Source organism: Chrysochloris asiatica, unplaced genomic scaffold (genome assembly GCF_000296735.1).
Source record: "Chrysochloris asiatica unplaced genomic scaffold, ChrAsi1.0 scaffold00236, whole genome shotgun sequence".
NCBI classification, from domain to species: Eukaryota; Metazoa; Chordata; class Mammalia; order Afrosoricida; family Chrysochloridae; genus Chrysochloris; species Chrysochloris asiatica.
In genome coordinates, this window is record NW_006408754.1 from 4,369,542 (window position 1) to 4,389,895 (window position 20,354).

General features: G+C 38.6%; 1 protein-coding gene across 2 annotated transcripts in view; it reads right to left on the minus strand.

The window, feature by feature from the left end:
* Positions 1-20,354, minus strand: part of BBX (bobby sox homolog (Drosophila)) — a 351,342-nt gene that overhangs the window by 30,563 nt on the left and 300,425 nt on the right. For both annotated transcript variants that reach the window (XM_006873315.1, XM_006873314.1), the window contains exon 11: positions 870-1,875. In XM_006873315.1, coding sequence (XP_006873377.1) covers positions 870-1,875 — 1,006 coding nt within the window. The remainder of the gene's footprint in view (positions 1-869; positions 1,876-20,354) is intronic.

A 20,354-nucleotide genomic window follows, 5' to 3' on the forward strand; every position in this document is an offset into this window, starting at 1 on the left:
TATTCAAGAGAATGCATGTGCTTGGTATATTATTGGGTGTGGGGGAAATCACTGTAGTTGCTTCACAAGTGAACTTCATATCCCTTAGGTTTTATTTGTAGGACTCTAGTTTTAACTATTCCACAGTCCTCTATGAGTGATTCATGCTGGACCATTTTAATAGCGGGACATGCAAAAATTTTACTAACAGACTCTGAGATCAGGTACTGAATGACTTCAGAGACAGACTGATTACTGCTAGAGAACGATGTACTACCAAGTATTTTCATTCAAGGCTTGTTGGGCCTATGATTCTCACATGTCTAATTACAATTTAGCCTGGCAAGAGGTAGCTAGCCAAATGACATATTTTTAGATAACTGAATTTACATGAAACACTAAGAGATAAAGGTGTGTATACATTAACTGCTTTCTGGATGTTGTTTTATTTAAAAGAATCCTTCACTTTCATTATCTTTTTGATTATCCAAAGGAGAGAGCCAGGTAATCTGTTTTCTTATGCAATCTGGAAGTCAAGATTTTACTAAAACACAAGGTTGATTCAGGAAATTCTTTCTATTTAAAAGCCAGACTAAAAGCTCCAACTATTCAACACTGATCCTTAGAAATAAATAACAAAGTCCATACCACTGAAAAAAGTATGAATTATTTTGAATAACTATTTCCTGAAAACTGCTTACAAAAGGAATACAAATGCTCAACGATGCTAGAAAACATGTATATGACAAATGTATATAATCAGTAAACCATATAAATGTAAGGTATTATTTTGATACATATTGTTCTTTATGGCTGTTCATATGACAGGTGTAAAGAGAAATTCAGCTTGGTCTTTGTATTCCCTTTTGAGGTTTTTAGAAGTCACTTACCTCTGTCAACATTAGCTCGCAGAGACGTGAGCATGCCCTCAGATACCAAGGTTTTATACAGAGCACCTTTGCAAGACCTCTCGGACTTCCTGGAGCCACAAGTCTCAATTTTTCTGTGACAGTCATTGTCCTCAGACTTGGGCTGTCCCGATAGGCTGGGTGGTAGTGCATCCTCTGTGGGGGTCAATGGCTCTGCTTTTATACCCTCTGGCACCTCACCAGAAATGTTCTTGCTGGCAGAAAGACTAATGAAATCTGGAGGTCTTGACTCTTTGGTAGTGTCTGAGAATTTCTCCTTGGACATTTTCTTCTCTCTTGATTTCACTTTTTTCTTTGGTGGCTTCGCATCCAAAAGGCTCCCCTTGCCACTTGAGGATGTGCGGACCTTCTTGCGAGGGGTTTCCCCGAGCTTCTCAATGCCCCAGTCTCCTTTTGCAACCGCTTCAATGGTGTAGATGACACTCTCGATGTCCGACTCAGAAGACTGCCTCTTTTTGCAAGTCTTCTTGGGTGTGGATTTATCATTTCCATGTCTATCCATTTTGCTTTTCTTCTTCTTCTTCTTTAGCTTCTCAGGTTTGTTTAATGCTGTGGGGTCCTCAATAATCATAATCCCATGAGGATGGCACATGTGATCCTTTCTACTGGGAACATCACTTATTATTATCTTGCTACTGGCAGAGTAAGAAAAATCAGGGAATAGACTACACTTTTGATCTTCCTCTAAATCTTCCTTTTCTTTTTCTTTGAGATCTTCCACTTTCGTAGCCATCGCACCATCCATTTGCAGTGCCTCAAATTTTCTGATTTCCTTAGAATCGCATTCATCTTCTTTAGCTGATTTTTCAAATTCTGCTTCCTTGTGTAAATTGGTTTCATCTATTTTCTCCACTGCTATTTCCCTTTCTTCCTTTCCCTTCTCCAGTTCTTTAATTCTTGCATCAGCTTCTTTTGTTTTTATTAGCTTTGATTCTTCTATTTTCACCCCCTCTGATGCCAGGCACATCTAAACAGTTAAAACAATAATGGGAGAAAACAAAACCAAAATATCCTTATTTTCCATGTCAGAAATTAGCCTAAACTTCTAATTATACACCCTTTAAAAATTATCCAAATAAACTCCAAATTTTACAATGATCCTACTTTTGCCAAAAGAATTTACATGATTCAAAATCAGTTTTAGAAAGTATGAAATACTTCTTGAACTCTAGATACACATATGCCAGAATTTTCATTGTCCAGTCTATTAGAAGTTACTTCTATGTAAACAAGGTTTGTTAGAACGAAATGGGATCTCGAGTTAAAAGATCTGAATTTTAGTCTTAGTTTTATTATTTACCAGTTTTGTGACCTATATGAAGTAATTTCATTCCTATGAGTCATCTGCCTCCTTTGTAAAATGAAAATGATGATATGACTATCTCAAGAGGATTTATGATCAGCTTCCAAAAGGTTACAACCTTGAAAACTTTACACAGAACAATCTTAGTGTATACATTTAGGGTGATCTGAATGCATCAGTTTTTAAAAAAAGAACATGCCTACTCATAACCTGAAAGCCAAAAAAACTCTGGAAATTGAAAAGGTCCATATTAATTTGGTGACAAACTCCATTTGAACTCATTCAGCTACAAATCCTGATTTGAAGCTGTTTATTGTCTTTATATTTATTTCACCATGTAACTAGTCATGTATTTTTTGTTACAAGAGTAGTCCGTATTTGATATGCACTGGGGGACTACATACTAAAAAATACAAATAATCCATACGTCCTCTAAAATATAAAAAAATTCTGAACACCAAAACACATCTGACCCGAAAGGAATTGGTCAAGTGCTTGATGCAGTTTTTCATTCTAAACTAAAACTAAAGTTCCACACTAAATAAGACATTACAGGGGAAACTTGCCATCTTTCTCTCCAGCTCTCAGGTTCCTGAAAACTGCAATATAAAACTATTTTTTTCTAGAAGGAAATATTGTAGCTTATTTTAAAATTAATTTTTAATACTTAAGTTTTTAGTTTATAAACTCTCATTGCATGGCTCCCAAGGATCAGGGTCCTGGAGAACATTCAAGTTATAATGATCAGTAAGAGCAGTCTCTGCCATTGAGGAATTGATCAAAAGGTTCATGATGTTGATTAGGCCAAGGGTAGCACAGTAATTCTTTGCCATACTTTAAACTGCAAAAGCAATTAGAAGTCAAAGCATTTGGGAATGCTGTCCCACACAAATCAAGCACATGAATGGGATCCATTAAAAACAAAAAAAGAAAAAGAAAATCTTATTTTATCAAATGACAAGTTGTCAGAGATTCTTAACATCTGGAAAATTCAGTTTCAATGGTTAAGACATTGAATTAAATATCAGATCCTCTTTTACTTCATTCCCCCCCCCCCCTTAGTACTCTCAGTGTATCACAATCTTTCTGTAAGAATTATGTTGCGATGACTACGTTAGGGAAAGGGGATGGCAAGAGGAAGGCAGTTCGAGTTTCTTAAAAATGAACGCGACAAGAGCACCCAGCGGCTCAGATCATTTACAGGAAAGATCTAACATATTAAGGATTCACCATGGAGCTGTCTTCTTTAGAAACTCATGTAAATTAACTTTTCAGTCCTCAGCAAGTGGTTACAAGGACTGACAGCTTCCTTCAATCAAACCAGGCAACAAGAAATAGAAGCAAAAGCTTATCCTAATTCTGGAACACTGAAACATTTACTTTTCCCTGTATGTTGTGTTCTCTTGGGAGTATTTGCTGTTTTCCTATCAATTTTGAAATAATTTTTATTTTCCTACCTTAGATACAAGAGCCCTGGTGGCATGTAGGATAAGCACTGAACTGTTAACTGCATGGTTGCACTTCGAACCCACTGGCTGCTCCACAGGAGAAAGATGAGGAGGCTTTCTGCTCATGCAAAGATTTAGTTTCGGAAACTACTGGATCACTCTGAGTTGGAATTGATGCAATGGAAGTGGGTTTGGTGAATATCTTAGTTGTACATCCCATTGGGGAAAGGAATATACTAATCATAGAAAGAGGACTAGAAAAGCACTTTCAAAGTAAATTTTTGGTTTTTCAACCACTATCACTCTGTGGCTTTTAAGAAGTCACTTCAAGGACCTTTTGCTATACAGGGGCTGGTTTTCTTACAGTGGTATACTGACAGTTTGCATTTGCACAGGTTCATCTTAGCAAACCTAGTAATACTTTGCAAACTCTATTCTTGCTCAAATATATTTCAAAATTATTCTCTTCATCACCTTTGATAGGATTCCAGAGTTTGGAGTGAAATGGAACAAATGCAGACATTCACTCTGGGGATGTATTCTGGGAAATAGCATAATATTTCTTGTGTAGGTAATTACATCAAACAGTAGGTATGCAATACAGTTCTTTGTTTCAGGCTCTTATAAGTTATTTGTTGTTGTTTTTTTTTTTAACAAATGGAGTTTGTTAATCCTATGTTATATGAAAAATAATTATATTGCTATAAATCAAATTGTAAAACACACAACTTCCAATCAAAAACAACAAATCACAAATCTACTCACTAAATCATGAAACTCAAACACCAATTAGATTCTCACAATTGGGTGTCACTTGATCATTCAATCTAACCTTCTTCCCAAGCCAGGAATTCATTTTCCTGTAACATTCTATGGAGTTGGTTACCCAGTTTTTACACAAAGACAACTGTTAGCATCCTATTCCACTATTGGGCAGTTCTACTTGGGAAAAAATGGTAATTAGGTAAGAATGAGCAATGGTAATCTGTGAAGGGTGATGGATAAATCTGGAACTAGATAGAGGTGGTAGTTGCACAACATGACTGTAATTAATGTCACTGAATTGTACATGTTTTTAATATTGAAACAATAATTTTTTTTTGGTTTACACACACACACAAACTCCTACACTTACCAGTAATAAAAAATTAAGCAAAAAATTAAAAATGATCCTCTAAATTTCTATCCACTAGTCTTAATTCTTTGGTCTGAAACCATACAGCTTACAAAGAGTTACTCATGTGAAATATAATCCACCCCGCCTACGTTTTCTGGTCCGAGTATCATTTTCCTTGTCCTTCTGCCTCAAAATGGTGGCAAAACAGTAATTACAGTGATGTCAGTTTTTCTGCCTTTTTTGGCTTTACAGCATCTACTCTGTTGTTGCTGCTAAATGCTGTCGAGTTGGTTCCAACTCACAGCGACCCTGTATAGGGTTTCCTAGGAGTCGCTTGTGAGCCTGAACTGCCAACCTTGCAGTTCAAACTGACCTTGCAGTCCAGCACATTAACCTGCAGTGCCACACCATCTACTCTAGATGGAGTCAATTTCAATAAAATGTAGATGTAAATACAATTGTGAGGTTTGACCAGTTGTCTACGTACAGCACTTGGAATAATACTCTGTAGACTTATTCAATATAGTATAAATGCTATTATTATTAGAAGAATACCATTTATTCTACTAGTGCCATTAATAGTGTGCCATGATCTTCATAGACTAACTATTTAGGCTCTAATTTTTCATTTTAGGATTCAATGATTCTACAATTGGATAGAAAAATGAGATTTAAAACGATCTTATATCAGTTACCTGCCCAGAGGCAACAAATATTAATAACGCAACTAAACTTTTAGGTATATACACTAACACTTTGGCAGGATTTACAAATGTACAAACTCCATTAAGTATACATGGATGTGGACAAAGATAAGCACACAAAACACATAAACTGATGTGAACTCAAATGAATAAAAATTCATTGTAGGAAATACAATGTCTGTTGTTAACTGTATCGAGTTACTCTTAATTGAGATTGGTTGTTAATCAGATCTTGAAACAGTACATACCACCTATGTATATGACAATGTATTATTCTATTACTTTAAACACTACTTTTCTTTAAAAGGAACAATGTAAAATCATTGGTAGGATATCTTCTAGATGGAGTGCCCATAGCTGCTGTATTCAAAGATGATAAAATATTGTTTTAAATCAAATGGTAGGCATTAACATTTGGTATTTTCTACTCCCTCCAATGTATACGTTCACCTTATTTTAAAAATTATGCCTTAAACTACAAACTGAGGGGAGATAATGTATATATCTTGTTCATCTTTGTATTCTCCACCATGAATATCACAGTGCTTTTCAAAGTGAAGGCAATGACCAGATGATGTGTTAAATTGAAAGACTGAGTATTTCTGAGGTGACTTGATGAGCTTAAAATGCATTCTGATTCATACCATGAAAGAGTTACTTTATAAAAAATTTAAAAATAACACTAATACTTCAATTTTACCTCTGTCAACAGAAACCACAGTGAGATTTTTGTTTTGTGTAACTATAAAGGCTTAACAATGATGTGCTGGAAGAAATGCAGCACACACACACACACACACACACACACACACACATACACAAAGTAATGTGTTAATAGTATATATGTTTGACAGATGTATAAAAAGTTATCATAATTAAAAAGATTACAAAACAGTCATTCCAGAGCTTGGTGGAAACAGAAATATTGAAGGGATGAGATAAAAGTATGCTGGATGGATTATTTTTATGTCCCTGAGTTCAAGGATGATGCCATTTTCATTCCAGGTAAGACTGCCCCTTAGGCTTAAGGTTTGTTATTGGGAATCGCTTTAAAGACCTAATGAATCTGTGTGCACCAACCTTTTCTCTATAAACCAAAGGCAGTTATAAATGTATTCCTTTCAATAAATTTAAGAAATCGATTCATTTATTTAATGTGTCCTGCTTTAAAATGTACTGAAATTATGAGTGAAAAGTAATAAATCATGTGCTAGATAAGAAGTAATACCACAGATGTAGAAACCACTTGGCAGGTACTAAGAAATAGGTAAAAGGTTCCAAACGTATCATATTATTTCACTCTTAATTATACTTTCTTTTGTTGTCTGTTATAAGGAACCAGCTAGATGAAAAACAAGGCAGTGTGGAAATAGACATGCTAGCACTAATCAAGAAGTTTCAATTTTGAAATCCCTTCTTTTCAGTACAAATGTTTTGCAGCCAAGGTATATTTACAATCATTTTTGTATTGGCTTATTATCTGCCAAAACAGTGTACATATAACCTTAGGATGGCATTTAGCAGTGTTTTTCAAGATGTGCATTTCTCCTATAATTAAATAAAACCAGAATTTTTTTTTGCTATATAAATACACACTGGTTGATGGTTTCTGAGAATAAATAATAGAATAACTGCTAAGGAAATTTGTTTCTTCCATCATAAAAGATAAACAGTAGGCTCTAAACCCTAAAATCTGGGTGCATTAAATTGTTATTTATTTAGCTTGCTCAAATAATAGGATCAGGAGAAATGGTGGTTCAAATGTTTCTTTTTATTCACACTATTTTATTGATGATTCTGAAGACTCAGGATGATAGGGCTAGTGTTTGCTCCATATAAAGAAAGCCCTCTGCTAAAGTCATTCCAAAGATGTTAAAAGTATTCATTAGGTGCACGGTGAAAGTAGTCATTAGGTGCATTCCTACAGTTCAGTTTCTCTAAACGTAAGTCAGTGCAGTTGGGAAAGACTGGAAATTTTTAGAATAGGAATGCTCTAGAAACAACACATAACTCCACACCAGCACATTCCAGTAAAAGGCTCCCTTAAATATATTTTATATGTGAGAATCCATTTGTCTCATGACAGTGTAGGAGATCTGAGGAGAGATCTGCAAACTGATGTTCTGGGCTTGAAAGGGTTACAATAGGATGGAGGTAATAATTCACATCAAGCACAAATGAGCAAAGTTCAACCATCACCCAAATGTATGTAGTTACACAAATATGTATACAGGCATCCAAGTATTAATATGAGGGAACGTGTGAATGCACAGACAGAAGTATCTATAAGCAAATGTACACACAGATATGGGTGTGCATGCATGTAACAGGGGGCTTCAAAAAATTCATGAAGAATGAAATGAAAAGACAATGGAATTTTTCCATGAATCTTCTAAAGTTTCCTCATAGATCCATTTCTATAGTAAACTACATAAGGAATATGGTTATGAATACATACTAGACATAACCAAACACACCCCATGAGATTGATTTTCTGGGTTTGTAGATTCAGGACCACAGTGAGAAGGAACAACTTAGATAATTGCCATAATATGGTTCACAGAGTATAGATTCTACTTTCCAATCTTAAAAGCTTACAAGGGGTCATCTGAGATACACGTATTGGTCTCTACTTGTCTGCAACAAAAAAGAACGAGGGAAACCAAAGACTCAGAGAAGAAAGTAGTCTATAGAACTAATTGTTGTTGTTGTTAAGTGCCATCGAGTCGGGTCCGACCCATAGCGACCCTGTACAGGGTTTCCGAGGGTGTAAATCTTTACGGGAGTAGAAAGCCTCATCTTTCTCCCGCGGAACGACTGGTAGTTTCGAACCGCTGAGAACTAATAGTCAACATAAATCACGGCCTCATTTACTCTGAGACCCGAAGAACCAGATGGTGCCAGCTACCACTACTAATGGTTCTGATCAAGACCACATTAGACGTATCTTTATAGAATGGCAAAGAAATGTGGAACAGATTTCAAATTCTTAAAAAACTCCAGACTTACTGGATCAGCTGAGACGATCACCCTCAGATATGCTTTAAAACTTGAAGCAAATTTTTTTTTGTGTGTGTGGTTTTCAGATATGATTGTGAAAAAAATTAGGGAATTGAGGCCTCTGTTTACATCTACTTTTTCTAATAAATACGGCTAATGACAATGTTTCGATTTCCTTTGGCCCCACCATATTATAATCCTGCTTCTTTATAGTTGATGAATGTGTCTGGAAAAACATTCAACACTCTTTTTCTTCAATGTCACTTTAAAAAACATGGCTAGGTTTAAACTTGAGATAAAGTAGAAAAGTACAGCACAGATAAGGGGGACCACAGAACAAACTTAGCAATCTTACGGTGACTGCCTTTTGACTTTCTTCTATGCTCAGAGAAATGTCTTACAAAGTGAACTATTTATATTTAGCGAGCAGTCTCTTCCCTTGACCCTTCTTATATTGGATTTCTTCCATTATTCCTTCTTCCTTAGGTTCTTTCAACTCTACTTTACTACTAGTAGGACTTCCTTTTCAGTCACGAACATACTGAAAGGAGGTCTCCGTGGTGAACATCAAATTTATGGAAGCCATGACTCTCCCACAGTGAGGCCCAGAGCCTTGGAGTCATCTCCAACTCCTTTTTTTCTTCACCTCTCACCATGGACTCAATAATCACATTCGACTGGATACCTGAAACTTCCTGCTGTTTCTGTCTCCTGCTTGTACTGACAATTGTTTTCAATCCTGATTCTTTACCTTATCATACTTGAATGCCCACAGAGGCAATCTGGTGCACTTCAAGACCACTTGTCAAGTAAATCTTTTTAAGTGTTACTTTCATCACAGCATAGCTTACCCCAAATTTTCAATGGCCGCTTATGACTTTCAAGTACACACTTTTTTTGGCTTTGTAGTAAACATGCTCCCTCTCCAAATTCTGACTCTAGCCTACACTTTATCTTCATTTTCCATACATCTCCTAGCCCAATCCTCAATTCTTGCCAACCTGGATTACTTGTTGCAATCCATGTATCTCAACGTTTGTTTCCCTTTATTTCTTTGCTTTATTTTCTTATCTTCCCATTTAATTAAGCAGAAGTCACAATCTGCACTATGAATGGTCAGGGTACAAAAAAGAGGAGTAGGCCAAGCATAAGCGAATGACTGCAATAAATGTTTGCTTCAAGGACAGAGATTAATACAGAAAGGAAAGCAAGTGTCTCTCAAAGGTAGCTGCCACTATTCAGTTCTGGCCAGTTAGTTTTCATGTAAAAAGGCTTGCCCACTGTCTCCAGATCTTTCACATTTTCATGAAAAGTTAGAAATCTGTATTTAAAGACTAACTTTAAAATATTAGACAGTAATTAAACTGAAAAACATGATTCAAGCAAATGAAAATGGAGACCAAGTAAAGGGTCTCTGCAAACTGGATATGGGCAAAAGGCTATAAGTTTCAACCTGTACTCTTAAACAACTCTTTCATCAATAACCAGATTCCTGTTCTCTCCTCAGTCTTTGGTCTCCAAAACATTCCTGCTAATGCGATATTATTTATCCTTTCCCTTGTTTTTAACACATTGACTTTCTGTATCACTAATTACCCAACTGGAAATTTGTCATTTCACTACATAATTCTCAATGAAATGGCTTGCATTATTCATTTCTTATATCTAATTCTTCTGTAATTTGAGAATAAACTCCTTGAAGACAGGCATCATATACTATAATTTCCTACAACCCTTAAAGTACCTTCCAAAGTACAACACGCACTTAGTTACCGGTGTAAGCTGCATCTTCGCAGTTGCAAAAGTACAGCCATTTTTTAAAAAGGAAATATCAATTCCATTTCTTTGACAGCAGTCTTGAACAATCTGTCATCTTATTCAGTCATATATATATGTGTGTGTAGGAGTAAACTGTCTTCCATAGATATTTCTATAATAAGCAAACTCATATAACAAGCACCTTGCACAGTCATTTATTCATTTAAACAGGGCAACCAAATTGCCCAGTGTTTTGGAGCACAGGTTCTAGAAACAGTGCACCTGGATTCCTACCTAACCTATGACACTTACTGTACACATGGCATTAGATAAGTCACAGAGTCTCTATGTGCTTCAGTGTCCTAATCTATCAAAGAGGAATTTTAACAGTACCTATGAAAGATGAGGCTTTCTGCTCCCGTAAAGATTTACAGCCTCGGAAACCCTGTGCAGGGTCACTATGGGTCAGAACCGCCTCCATGGCACATAACAACAACATCCCAGAGGAAGACTGGGATGACCAAATGAGTCAGTACAAATAAAGTACTTGGGAACACTAATAGCACACAGTAGTTGCTGCTGTCGTTTGTTGCCACAGAGTGGGCTTTGGATTCAGGAGGACCCACTGACCCCATATACAGTGGGATTGGACCATTGTAATCCATAGGGCTTTTGGTAATAAATTTCTCAGAAGTAGTCAGGGCTTTCTTCCAGCATAAAATTATTGTCTGTCGTTTAATACCCTCGCGTTGGTTCTCACTCATAGTGACCCAGTAGAGGATTTCTGTGGCTGTAAATATTTACAGGAACAGAAATACTCATTTTTCTCCTGCCTAGCATACAATGTCGTTGTCAAGTGCTGGTGAGTCGGTTCTGACCCATAACGACCCTGTACAGGGTTTCCGAGGCTGTAAATCTTTACCGGGAGCAGAAAGCCTCATTTTTCTCTCGCGGAGCGGCTGGTAGTTTCGAACTGCTGACCTTAAAAGTTCGCAGCCCGATTCGTAACCACTATGCTACCAGAGCTCCTTCGAATACAATAGGCACTCAATAAATGCCACTCATCATTACCTTCGATAATGGAACATATTTGTGGATACAATATATTAAAATACATTATATACAAATTGAAAGTAAAATACTCAAAATTATTTCGGAAAAATGAAAAGTAAAACGAATATAGCATAATAGTTCAGGCTCCGATGTGTGATGCCATAGGATAAGCGCTTGAGTTCAAGGTTGGTTTGAATCTCAAGGCTGGTGGTTCAAACTCACAAACCGCTCCTTGGGAACCCTATACAGGGTTGCTATGAGTCAGAACCGACTGATAGCAATAACCTACAACAATTCTTCTAAAATAGCAAAATCGCAGCTGGTGAAGAGTGCCTTCCTTCCTCCCTACTTGCCAGAACCGCAAGGTTGGCGCTTCAAACTCGGCAGCCGCTCTTTGGAAATCCTACAGGGAGGTGTTATGAGTCAGAACTGACTCGACAGCACTTAACAACAAAACAACAATAAACGGTCTTTAAGGAGTCTAGTGTGGCGCTGTAATATAAGCATTTTACTGTAAGGTTGGTTTAAACTGCAAGGTCTACGGTTTAAACTTGCCAGCCGCTCCTCGAAAACCCTATGCAAGGTAACTAGCTATGCGTCGGAACCGGCTTGAGAGCCCTTAGCAACAACAAAAAATGACCTTTAAAAGGGAGCCCAGTGGCTCCACACAATAGGAACTGGGCTGTGAATCACAAAGTTTGCGGTTCCAGCTCGCCAGTTGCTCTGCAGGAATAAGATGAGGCTTTCAGCTCCTACAAAGATTTAAAGAGCCTCTGAAACTCTATACAGGGTTGCTATGTGTCGGAACCAACTCGTTGGCACTTTACCACCACCAATGGCCTTTAAAAGGCGCCCTGGTGGCGTAACAGGCTACGCATTGGGTTGTAAACACCAGGTCAGCTGCAGAAAAAAGACGCGGCTCTCTGCTCCTGAAAACATGTGCAGCCTAGAAAACCCTATAAAGCATCCTAGAAAATCCTATAAAGCATCACTATAAATTGGAATCGACTAGATGCCAGTAGGTTTGTTGTTGTTATGTGCCGTGGAGTCGGTTCCGACTCATAGTGACCCTGTACAGGGTTTCCAAGGCCGTAAATTTTTACGGGATTTCTCCCACGGAACTGCTGGTTATTTCGAACTGCTGACTTTGTGGTTTGCAGCCCGATTCGTAAGCACTACACTACCAGAGCTCCTTGGATGGCAGTAGGTTTAACGGTGTTTAAAATCTTCCAGCCCTGCTGGTCCTTCCTCTTCACCAACATCTTCCACCCACCGCCACGTTTCTTGTTCCTCCTCCTGCCATTGGATCTCAAAAGAAATCTGAGACTACCTCAGCATACTACCAGCTGTTCCGCAGGAGAAAGATGAGGCTTTCTGCTCCCGTAAAGATTTACAGCCTCAGAAACCATGTACAAGGTCCACGCTATGAATCGGAATGGACTCCAAAGCACATAACAACCACCACTTCAGCATACTAACAATTGTATGCGTTGCTTATTTTGTTCGGGCAACCGACAGACCAACAGCAATGTCCCATGGCATATGTCCCACAGTATACAGGAGGGGGATTCATAAAAACGTTTGTGTAAATAATGGAAAAATGGCATTTCTTCAAAAACATTTGATTTTGAAGCCCCCTCCTATATATGTCCATATTAATCTGTTACAGACGAAGATCTGATCAGTTTCTTAATAGTTCTCCAGGTCCTACATCTTACTTAGCTCCGGCCTTGGGGTGGCAGGGAGATCAGGTCCCAATGCTCACCTGCGGCTTTCTGTCCCACTGTGCTTGCCCCCGGCTGGAATCACAGACAACATCAGAGCTGCTGCATGGGCTGCTCCGCCGAGGTCGCAGCACCATTTGGCTGCTTTTAAGAGACTCTGAGTTCGAGGCCATGGCTCTTCCAGTGATATCCACCAGGTTGTGGTGGTGGTGGAGAAAAGGTAACCCCGGGGAAGAGGCGGCGGTGGAGGAAGAGTGGGCGGGGCTGGAAGAGTTGAAGCCCATTGGGAGGTGGAGGGTGGGAAGGCAGGCAGGGAAGCGGCTAAAATTAGTAGGACTGCAGCTGGCTTGGGCTGCGAATGCGCGCTAGAGCGCATGGGCGTGGCTCTGGGAGCACTAGCAGTGACCGTGCGTGCAGGATCAATAGTGGCTGTTTTCCTGCTGTCTCTATCTTGGTTGCACAGCCCCGCTCAGTGACAGTCCTGCGTGACTCTCCTGTACATAATACAGTGGCACAAGGTCCAAATCACATAACATCATTCACAGACTGTATGGTGGGCAGTAACACCTGTGAGGTAGGTGCTGGGTTATTAACCCTAGATGGGGGTTTAAACACACCAGCTGCTCTATCCACTCCTGTAAAGAACGAGTGTCTCGGTACCGGTGTGGGGCTGTAGGTCAGCACTGGACTGTGAACCACAAGGTAGGCAGTTCAAGCCCACTAGCTGCTCCACGGAAACTGTATACAGGGTAACTATGAGTTGGAACTGACTCGAGGGCACTTAAAAACAACAAAGAGTCAGAATCGACTGGATGGCAGTGAGTATTCATTATTTGACTGCACTTGTTATATTAGGCAATTTGGATCTTCAAGTGTAGAATTTTATTTGCTGAAATGTTAAGGAATCTTGGCCTCTTTAGTCTACACTATAACTATAATTTACAATGATTTCCAGGTGTATGACCTGATCTAATTGATTTCAAAACTGAGGGGAAACAATACAATTACAATGCCTGCTTAAATTAAGTAAATGATTCATGGAACAGAATGAACTGAATGGAAATTCAAACATAACACCTTGTATTTTCTCTTTCACCTGTCCACAGCAGCATTATGACAAATTCCCTTCTTGGCTGGCTAACAAACAGATCCCTTTAAAATACCTGGAACAGTCCCTTAAATTCTCAGATATTTTCTACTATTGAAAGTTTACCCAGTTTTTAAGACCTGAGTCATCATTCTTCAATGTAGGATATAGAACATTGCCTTTGTGAACCATGTAATAGCAATTAACCTTATTTTGTCTCCCCCCATCCCCCCAAGACTATGGAACTGAGCTCCCAGTGACTCATTTCCTCAAGACTGGTCATCTAAGGTACAACTACTGGACTCTCCTTATCCAAAGCAAAGAATAATGAAGAAAAACAAAGATTCATGGAAACAATTAGTCCAAAGGGCTAATGGACCCCACAAGCCTCAGCCTCCATGACCCTGAGATCAGAACTAGATGGCGCTTGGCTACTCTGAAAGGGATCACAATAAAAGGTATAGGACACAGTGGGAAAATGTGGGACAAAATTCAAAATCATATAAAAGACCAGACTTACTGGTCTGATATGCCTGGCCCTTTAGTCACGCTTCAAGCCTGTAATGGAGCTCACCCTGGTGACTCAACTTTCAGCCAAGGTGAACAATAACACAAGGTTAGGTACACACTTCTTAAAACAATCAATCATAGGAAATCTCAAAAGGGCAGTATTTATCCTAGTATAAAGCTCAAAAACGGCAGCAAAGGATATGAAAGAAGGATGAATGGAAATATTAAGCACAAAGAAAATGTGGGAAGAATGCTATGACATGATGGAGACTATAAACAATGGCACAAATCAAAATGTACATGAATTATTGAATGGAAAGCCAATTTGCTCTGTAAACTTTCACCCAAATAACAATAAAAAGTTAGGAGGGATATTTTCTACCCAATTTAAAATGGCAATCAAATGCCTGAATCAAGGTACGCTTACTTCCCCAAAGCATGTCTAGGTTCCAAGGCCTGGGGGAGTGGGAGAGGGGCCCTAACAATATCCAAACTGAAAATATGGTCTTTTGATCCAAATCTTTCCCTGTGCCTCTGTTATTTTTCCTTCAGTTGTCTTTTAACCTGTTCAGCGAGTGCAGGCACAGCAACAAACATGTCAAAAATATTTCTTGGTGCCACAGATTGGTCTGAACCACAAAGCTGGCATTTCAAATTCACCAGCCGCTCCTCAGAAACCCTATACAGTGTTGATATGAGTCAGAGCCGACTGTATGGCACTTAACAGCAAAAACAAACAGAAGATATTTCTTGCTAACACTTTCCTCTGTCTTAGGAGGTGGGGGATGTTCTCCTTCACTCCTCTTCCCACTCCAGCCTTCAGGGATGTAGTTGGGAAAGGTGAGTGTTTTTAGGTACATCCCTGGCCCTTCCTTCATAAGGTCTAAAGCTTCTGAGGCTAAGGGGTAGGAGGGAGAATGGTGAAGGTAAAGCTAACTGCCTTTTTTATTTATTGTTGCTAACTCTGCCTAAGACTCAATGACCTCAGGGGATGTCATGAGGAGGTGTGGTGTTTGGAATACTTAACAGACAGGGGTACCAATCAGTCAGAAGGGAAATGGCCTTAGGGCTGGGGACAAGGCCCTGCAGGTCCCTGTTGTGTCCTTCCTTTATTGTTGGGTCACAGGAGCCTAGGGAGGCCAGCAGCAGAGAAGATGAAGGTGTACTCAGGGAGCTTGAGTCACCAACAGTAGGAAATACTTTGGTATTTTAGTTACGAGGGCAGCTGTACTGATGATGTAAACCAGCTGATTATCACTACTGCATATGAAAGCTGTTTAGAGGGCTCTATACAAAGGTCCATGATGTTAGAGAATGTTCCAGGTCTGTCATTTGACAACCCCTCCCAATCCCAGATCCCCAGTCTGTCTTGCTTCTCTTGCTCCAACTTGTTTTTGGCTGATCAAACTGAACTACTTTCTGTTTTGTCCACTGAGCCTATGGGAAATGTATTCATCTGTCCAATAAAAAAATTGAAGAGTCCTGGCTGTTCCAAGTCTCTCCTTTCTGCTGTCAACTTTCTTCAATTCTCGTTTTCCCCAGTTAAACTGGAGCAAGGTATAGAGATGAATCTATGTCTAAAACATTTTTTGCTCCTTGCCAAAGAACTAGAAGATTACATGTACCCCTCCCTAATCTTTTGTTCTTTTGCAATTGCCTTCATTTAGCTTGACAGAGGCACGAAAGAAAGGGCAGAAAGAAAAGCACTTCCCTCCAAGACAGAGAAAAAGGCTGGATAATCTATGATATTCCTCCACTCAAACAGATGACTTTGGGGACTAGTTGCAGAGGAGAGATGAAGAATACCTGGAGTGATGTGTAGGTCACCAGTGGATTGTTGTTGTTAAGTGCTGTCGAGTCAATTCTGACCCATAGCAACCCTGCACAAGGTTTCTGAGGCTGTAAATCTTTACAGGTGCAGAAAGCCTCATCTTTCACCAGCGGTACAGCTGGTAGTTTCGAACTGCTGACCTTAAGGATCGCAGCCCAATTTGTAACCACTATGCTATTGTTGTTGTTGTGAAGTGCTGTTGAGTCGATTCCGACCCATAGCGACCCTGTATAGGGTTTCCGAGGAGTAGCTGTTGAGCTTGAATCGCCGACCTTGCAGATCAAACGGCTTTGCAGCCTGGCGCATTAACCCACAGCGCCACACCAGGACACTGTTGTTGTTGTTAGGTGCCGTTGAGTCGATTCTGACCAAGTATAGGGTTTCCAAGGTGCAGCTGGTGAGCTTGAATCACTGGCCACCTTTAATAAATACCAAGAAAGGGTCTGAATAAGTCTGGCCCAAAACGGAGATGTCCTCTTGGTGGTTCTGTTTGTAATGGGTGCGTTTAAAGATGTAGTGGTGTAGCGCTGTGGGTTAATGCTCCAGACTGCAAAGCCATTTGAACTGCAATGTCGGCAGTTCAAGCTCACCCGCTGCTCGTTGGAATCCCTATACAGGGTTTACTATGGTTGGAACTGATTCGACAGCACTTAACAATAATAATAACTTTAGATTATAGTCAACAGCAGCATTTATGGGCACCAGGGAAAAATATCCCCTCAATATCTACATCCATTTATTTACAGAGACACCAGAAATAACTAAATATTATGTTTTACTGAAGAAAAAAAAATACATCAAATACACATAGAGTAAACAAATTAAGGAGGCCTATTTCTAGTGGTAGTTATTTGGAGATGTTGATTAATCCATTGTGTAAATATTTATGTTCAGTTAGAAATTGGAAGGTTTCAGGATGCTATTCTAAAACAAGCGCTACCAGAATTATGGCATCATACTTACGTAGTCCAATTAATGATGTTTTCTTAGTAAACTATTTTTTAGTAACCCTGTTTTATCAAAAGCCTATGTTTTTACCAAAATGCTAAAGAAACTAAGTTTGAGACTAAGCTGATTTGCTATAATTGGAATAGACTTATTTCAGTCATTTTACCCCTTTAAATTATGATACCAGTATTCAAACATCTGTTATACCATAGCATCTGCTTCATATTTGGGATGCATCCCTACAAATTAGAAGAGTGTTCTTTTTAATGAGCTCTGATTCAGTAGGGAATCCTATCTTATGAAACGAAAAGACAAATTCATCTCTTTAACATCCCCACAGTGCAAAGTACCTCAAAAGTTCATGTATTTCTAAAACTTAATAAAGTCATATTATACATGAAAAGTTTGTTTTGCAATTTGATATTGTTTAATCGTAAGAAACATATAAAGACATACTTTATCTTACTGAGTTTCACTTTATTATACTTTACAGATACTGCCTTTTTTTTTTTTTTTAAACAGATTGAAGGTTTGTGACAATCCTGTTGCACAAATCCATTTGTGTCATTTTCCAACAAGCATGTACTCACTTTGTGTCTGTGCCACATTTTGGTAATTGGACCAGTATTTAAAAAAAAATTTCAAATTGCTATTGCACACAATAACACTACCATATAATGTAAACATAACTTTTATATGTACTTAGAAACAAAAATATTTGTGTGATACGCTTTATTGTGATATTAGCTTTATTGTAGTGGTCTGGAACAAAACTGAAATCTCTTCAGGATATGCCTGTGTATATTTTCGTGTATGTATGTTAGTGCATGTGTGTAGTAGATATAGTCATGTACACATTTATAAATGAGGATAAGTAAAAAAGTAAAGTAGTACTACAAATAATAGAAACCTTCATTAGACAAAAATATCACTAAGTGATGATATTCTTTCTTGACATATCCTCTGTTTATTTCTATACATTTCTGAAGGCAGTGTTTCCTTATCTCTAATTTTGTGCTCTTTGATTTATACCATATTTTGGCACTCTTCAGGGACTCAAAGCATGTGCTTTTTAAATGCTCTTCGAGGTTTGTAAACAAACAGAAGTCTGAAAATAATAAAAAGATCAGGACTGGAGGGTGGGTGGAGTAAGGTTGCCCAACAAAATTCTTGTTAAGACAACCCTTACTGCCCTTAAGAATGAGGCGTATTATCTTGGTGGGGGAAAAATCCCTTGGCGCAACTTTCCTGGCCTTTTACCCACCAATCTAGTTTTCAGTTTTTAAAAACATCGTCATAACAACGCCCCGTGATCACCATGAAAATCTATCAAGATGACCTCTTTGGAATTCCAAAAAAGAGAACAGTCACCATAACTTCTGAGCTGACCCTTTTGCCTTGAATTTCTTTGGCTCAGCAAATTTCCTTGCAAGCCACTGTTTTGATTAGAATTCTTGGGAAGGCATCCTAAAGAGATTCTTGTTGTTATTGTTAAGTCCTGTCTAGTCAACCCTGGATAGAGTTTCCAAGGAGTGGATGGTGAGTTTGAATTGCTGACCTCATGGTCCAGTGCTTTAGCCCACAGTGCTACATCAGGATTCCTTGTAAAGTGTCATCGAGTTGGTTCCAACTCATAGAGACCCTGTATAGGTTTTCTGAGGAGTGGCTGGTAAGGTTGAATTGCATACCTCGCAGTTCAAACTAACTTTGCAGAGAAGTACATTAACCCACAGCGCCACACCAGGACTCCTAATGAGATTAAGACAGTGTATTATCATATTTAAATACATTTTATTTGAAATAAATGATGCATGTAGGAACTGGAACCCTAGTAGCAATACTTTTATACTTACTATCATATATCATATACATATACACACACATACTTGATTTATATATGTATATCAAGATAATTATATAACCAAGAACAAGCAGAGGGCCATATAGTCATATTATTCAAACAATATAATCACTTCTTCCAAAATTAACTGACAGTCTACACAGTCTTAAAGACATAAGAAAACGTGAGACCTTGCAGTGTCTTGGTGAAAATTCCTACAACTCTTACTCCAAAGGTACTCTTTTGCCAGATCTTTACTATTTCAGTTACATTTGAATTAGTACTTTTCCACTGACTCACCCCATCCATTTTAGAACTATTCTCTGCTGTCTTCACAGGTTTTTCTTAGGGGTTTCCAGTAATTTGTCATCCTCTATTTAGGCATGGAGTCCTGGTGTGGCGCTGTGAGTTAATGCACTGGATTGCAAAGTTGGTTTGAACTGCAAGGTCGGCGGATTCAGCTCATCAGTTCCAGTTCAGAAACCCTCTATTGGGTCACTATGGGTTGGAACCGACTCAACGGCACTTAACAACAACAACAACAACAATTTAGGTATAAATTTGTCTTATACAAGAAGCACATCAACTTGATTGTAAAACAGCAAACGGGTCCATTTGTTCCACTGTTCATATTCTTCTTTACTATTCATAGTTATAATTGGATCTGCCCAGTCTTTAACAGTCCAATTTAAAGATATTGGACATTTAAAACTTCTAATTATTTTCATTAACAGAATTTAATTTCTAGAGCAGAAAAAAATGAGCAGAAAGTACAGGGAGTTCTTAAATACTCCCCTCTTCCCTGCCCAGTTTCTCCCATATTATCATCTTGTATTGGTGTGGAACATACATTCTTACCTAAAGTCTGTAGTTTACAGCAGGTTTACTCTTTGTGTTGTATAGTCCTAATGTCTTTGACAGATGCATTTACTGTATCCTCCATTACAGTAGTTTCAGTGCCCTAAAAATGTCCGGCATTCCACTTTTCATCTAACCTTCTCTCTACACCACCCCCAACACAACCCCAGACAGCACTGATCTTTTTACTGCTTCTATAGTTTTGCCTTTACATAGTTGGAATCATAAGTATATAAAGCCTTAGAGATTTTTGTGTGAAGGGTCT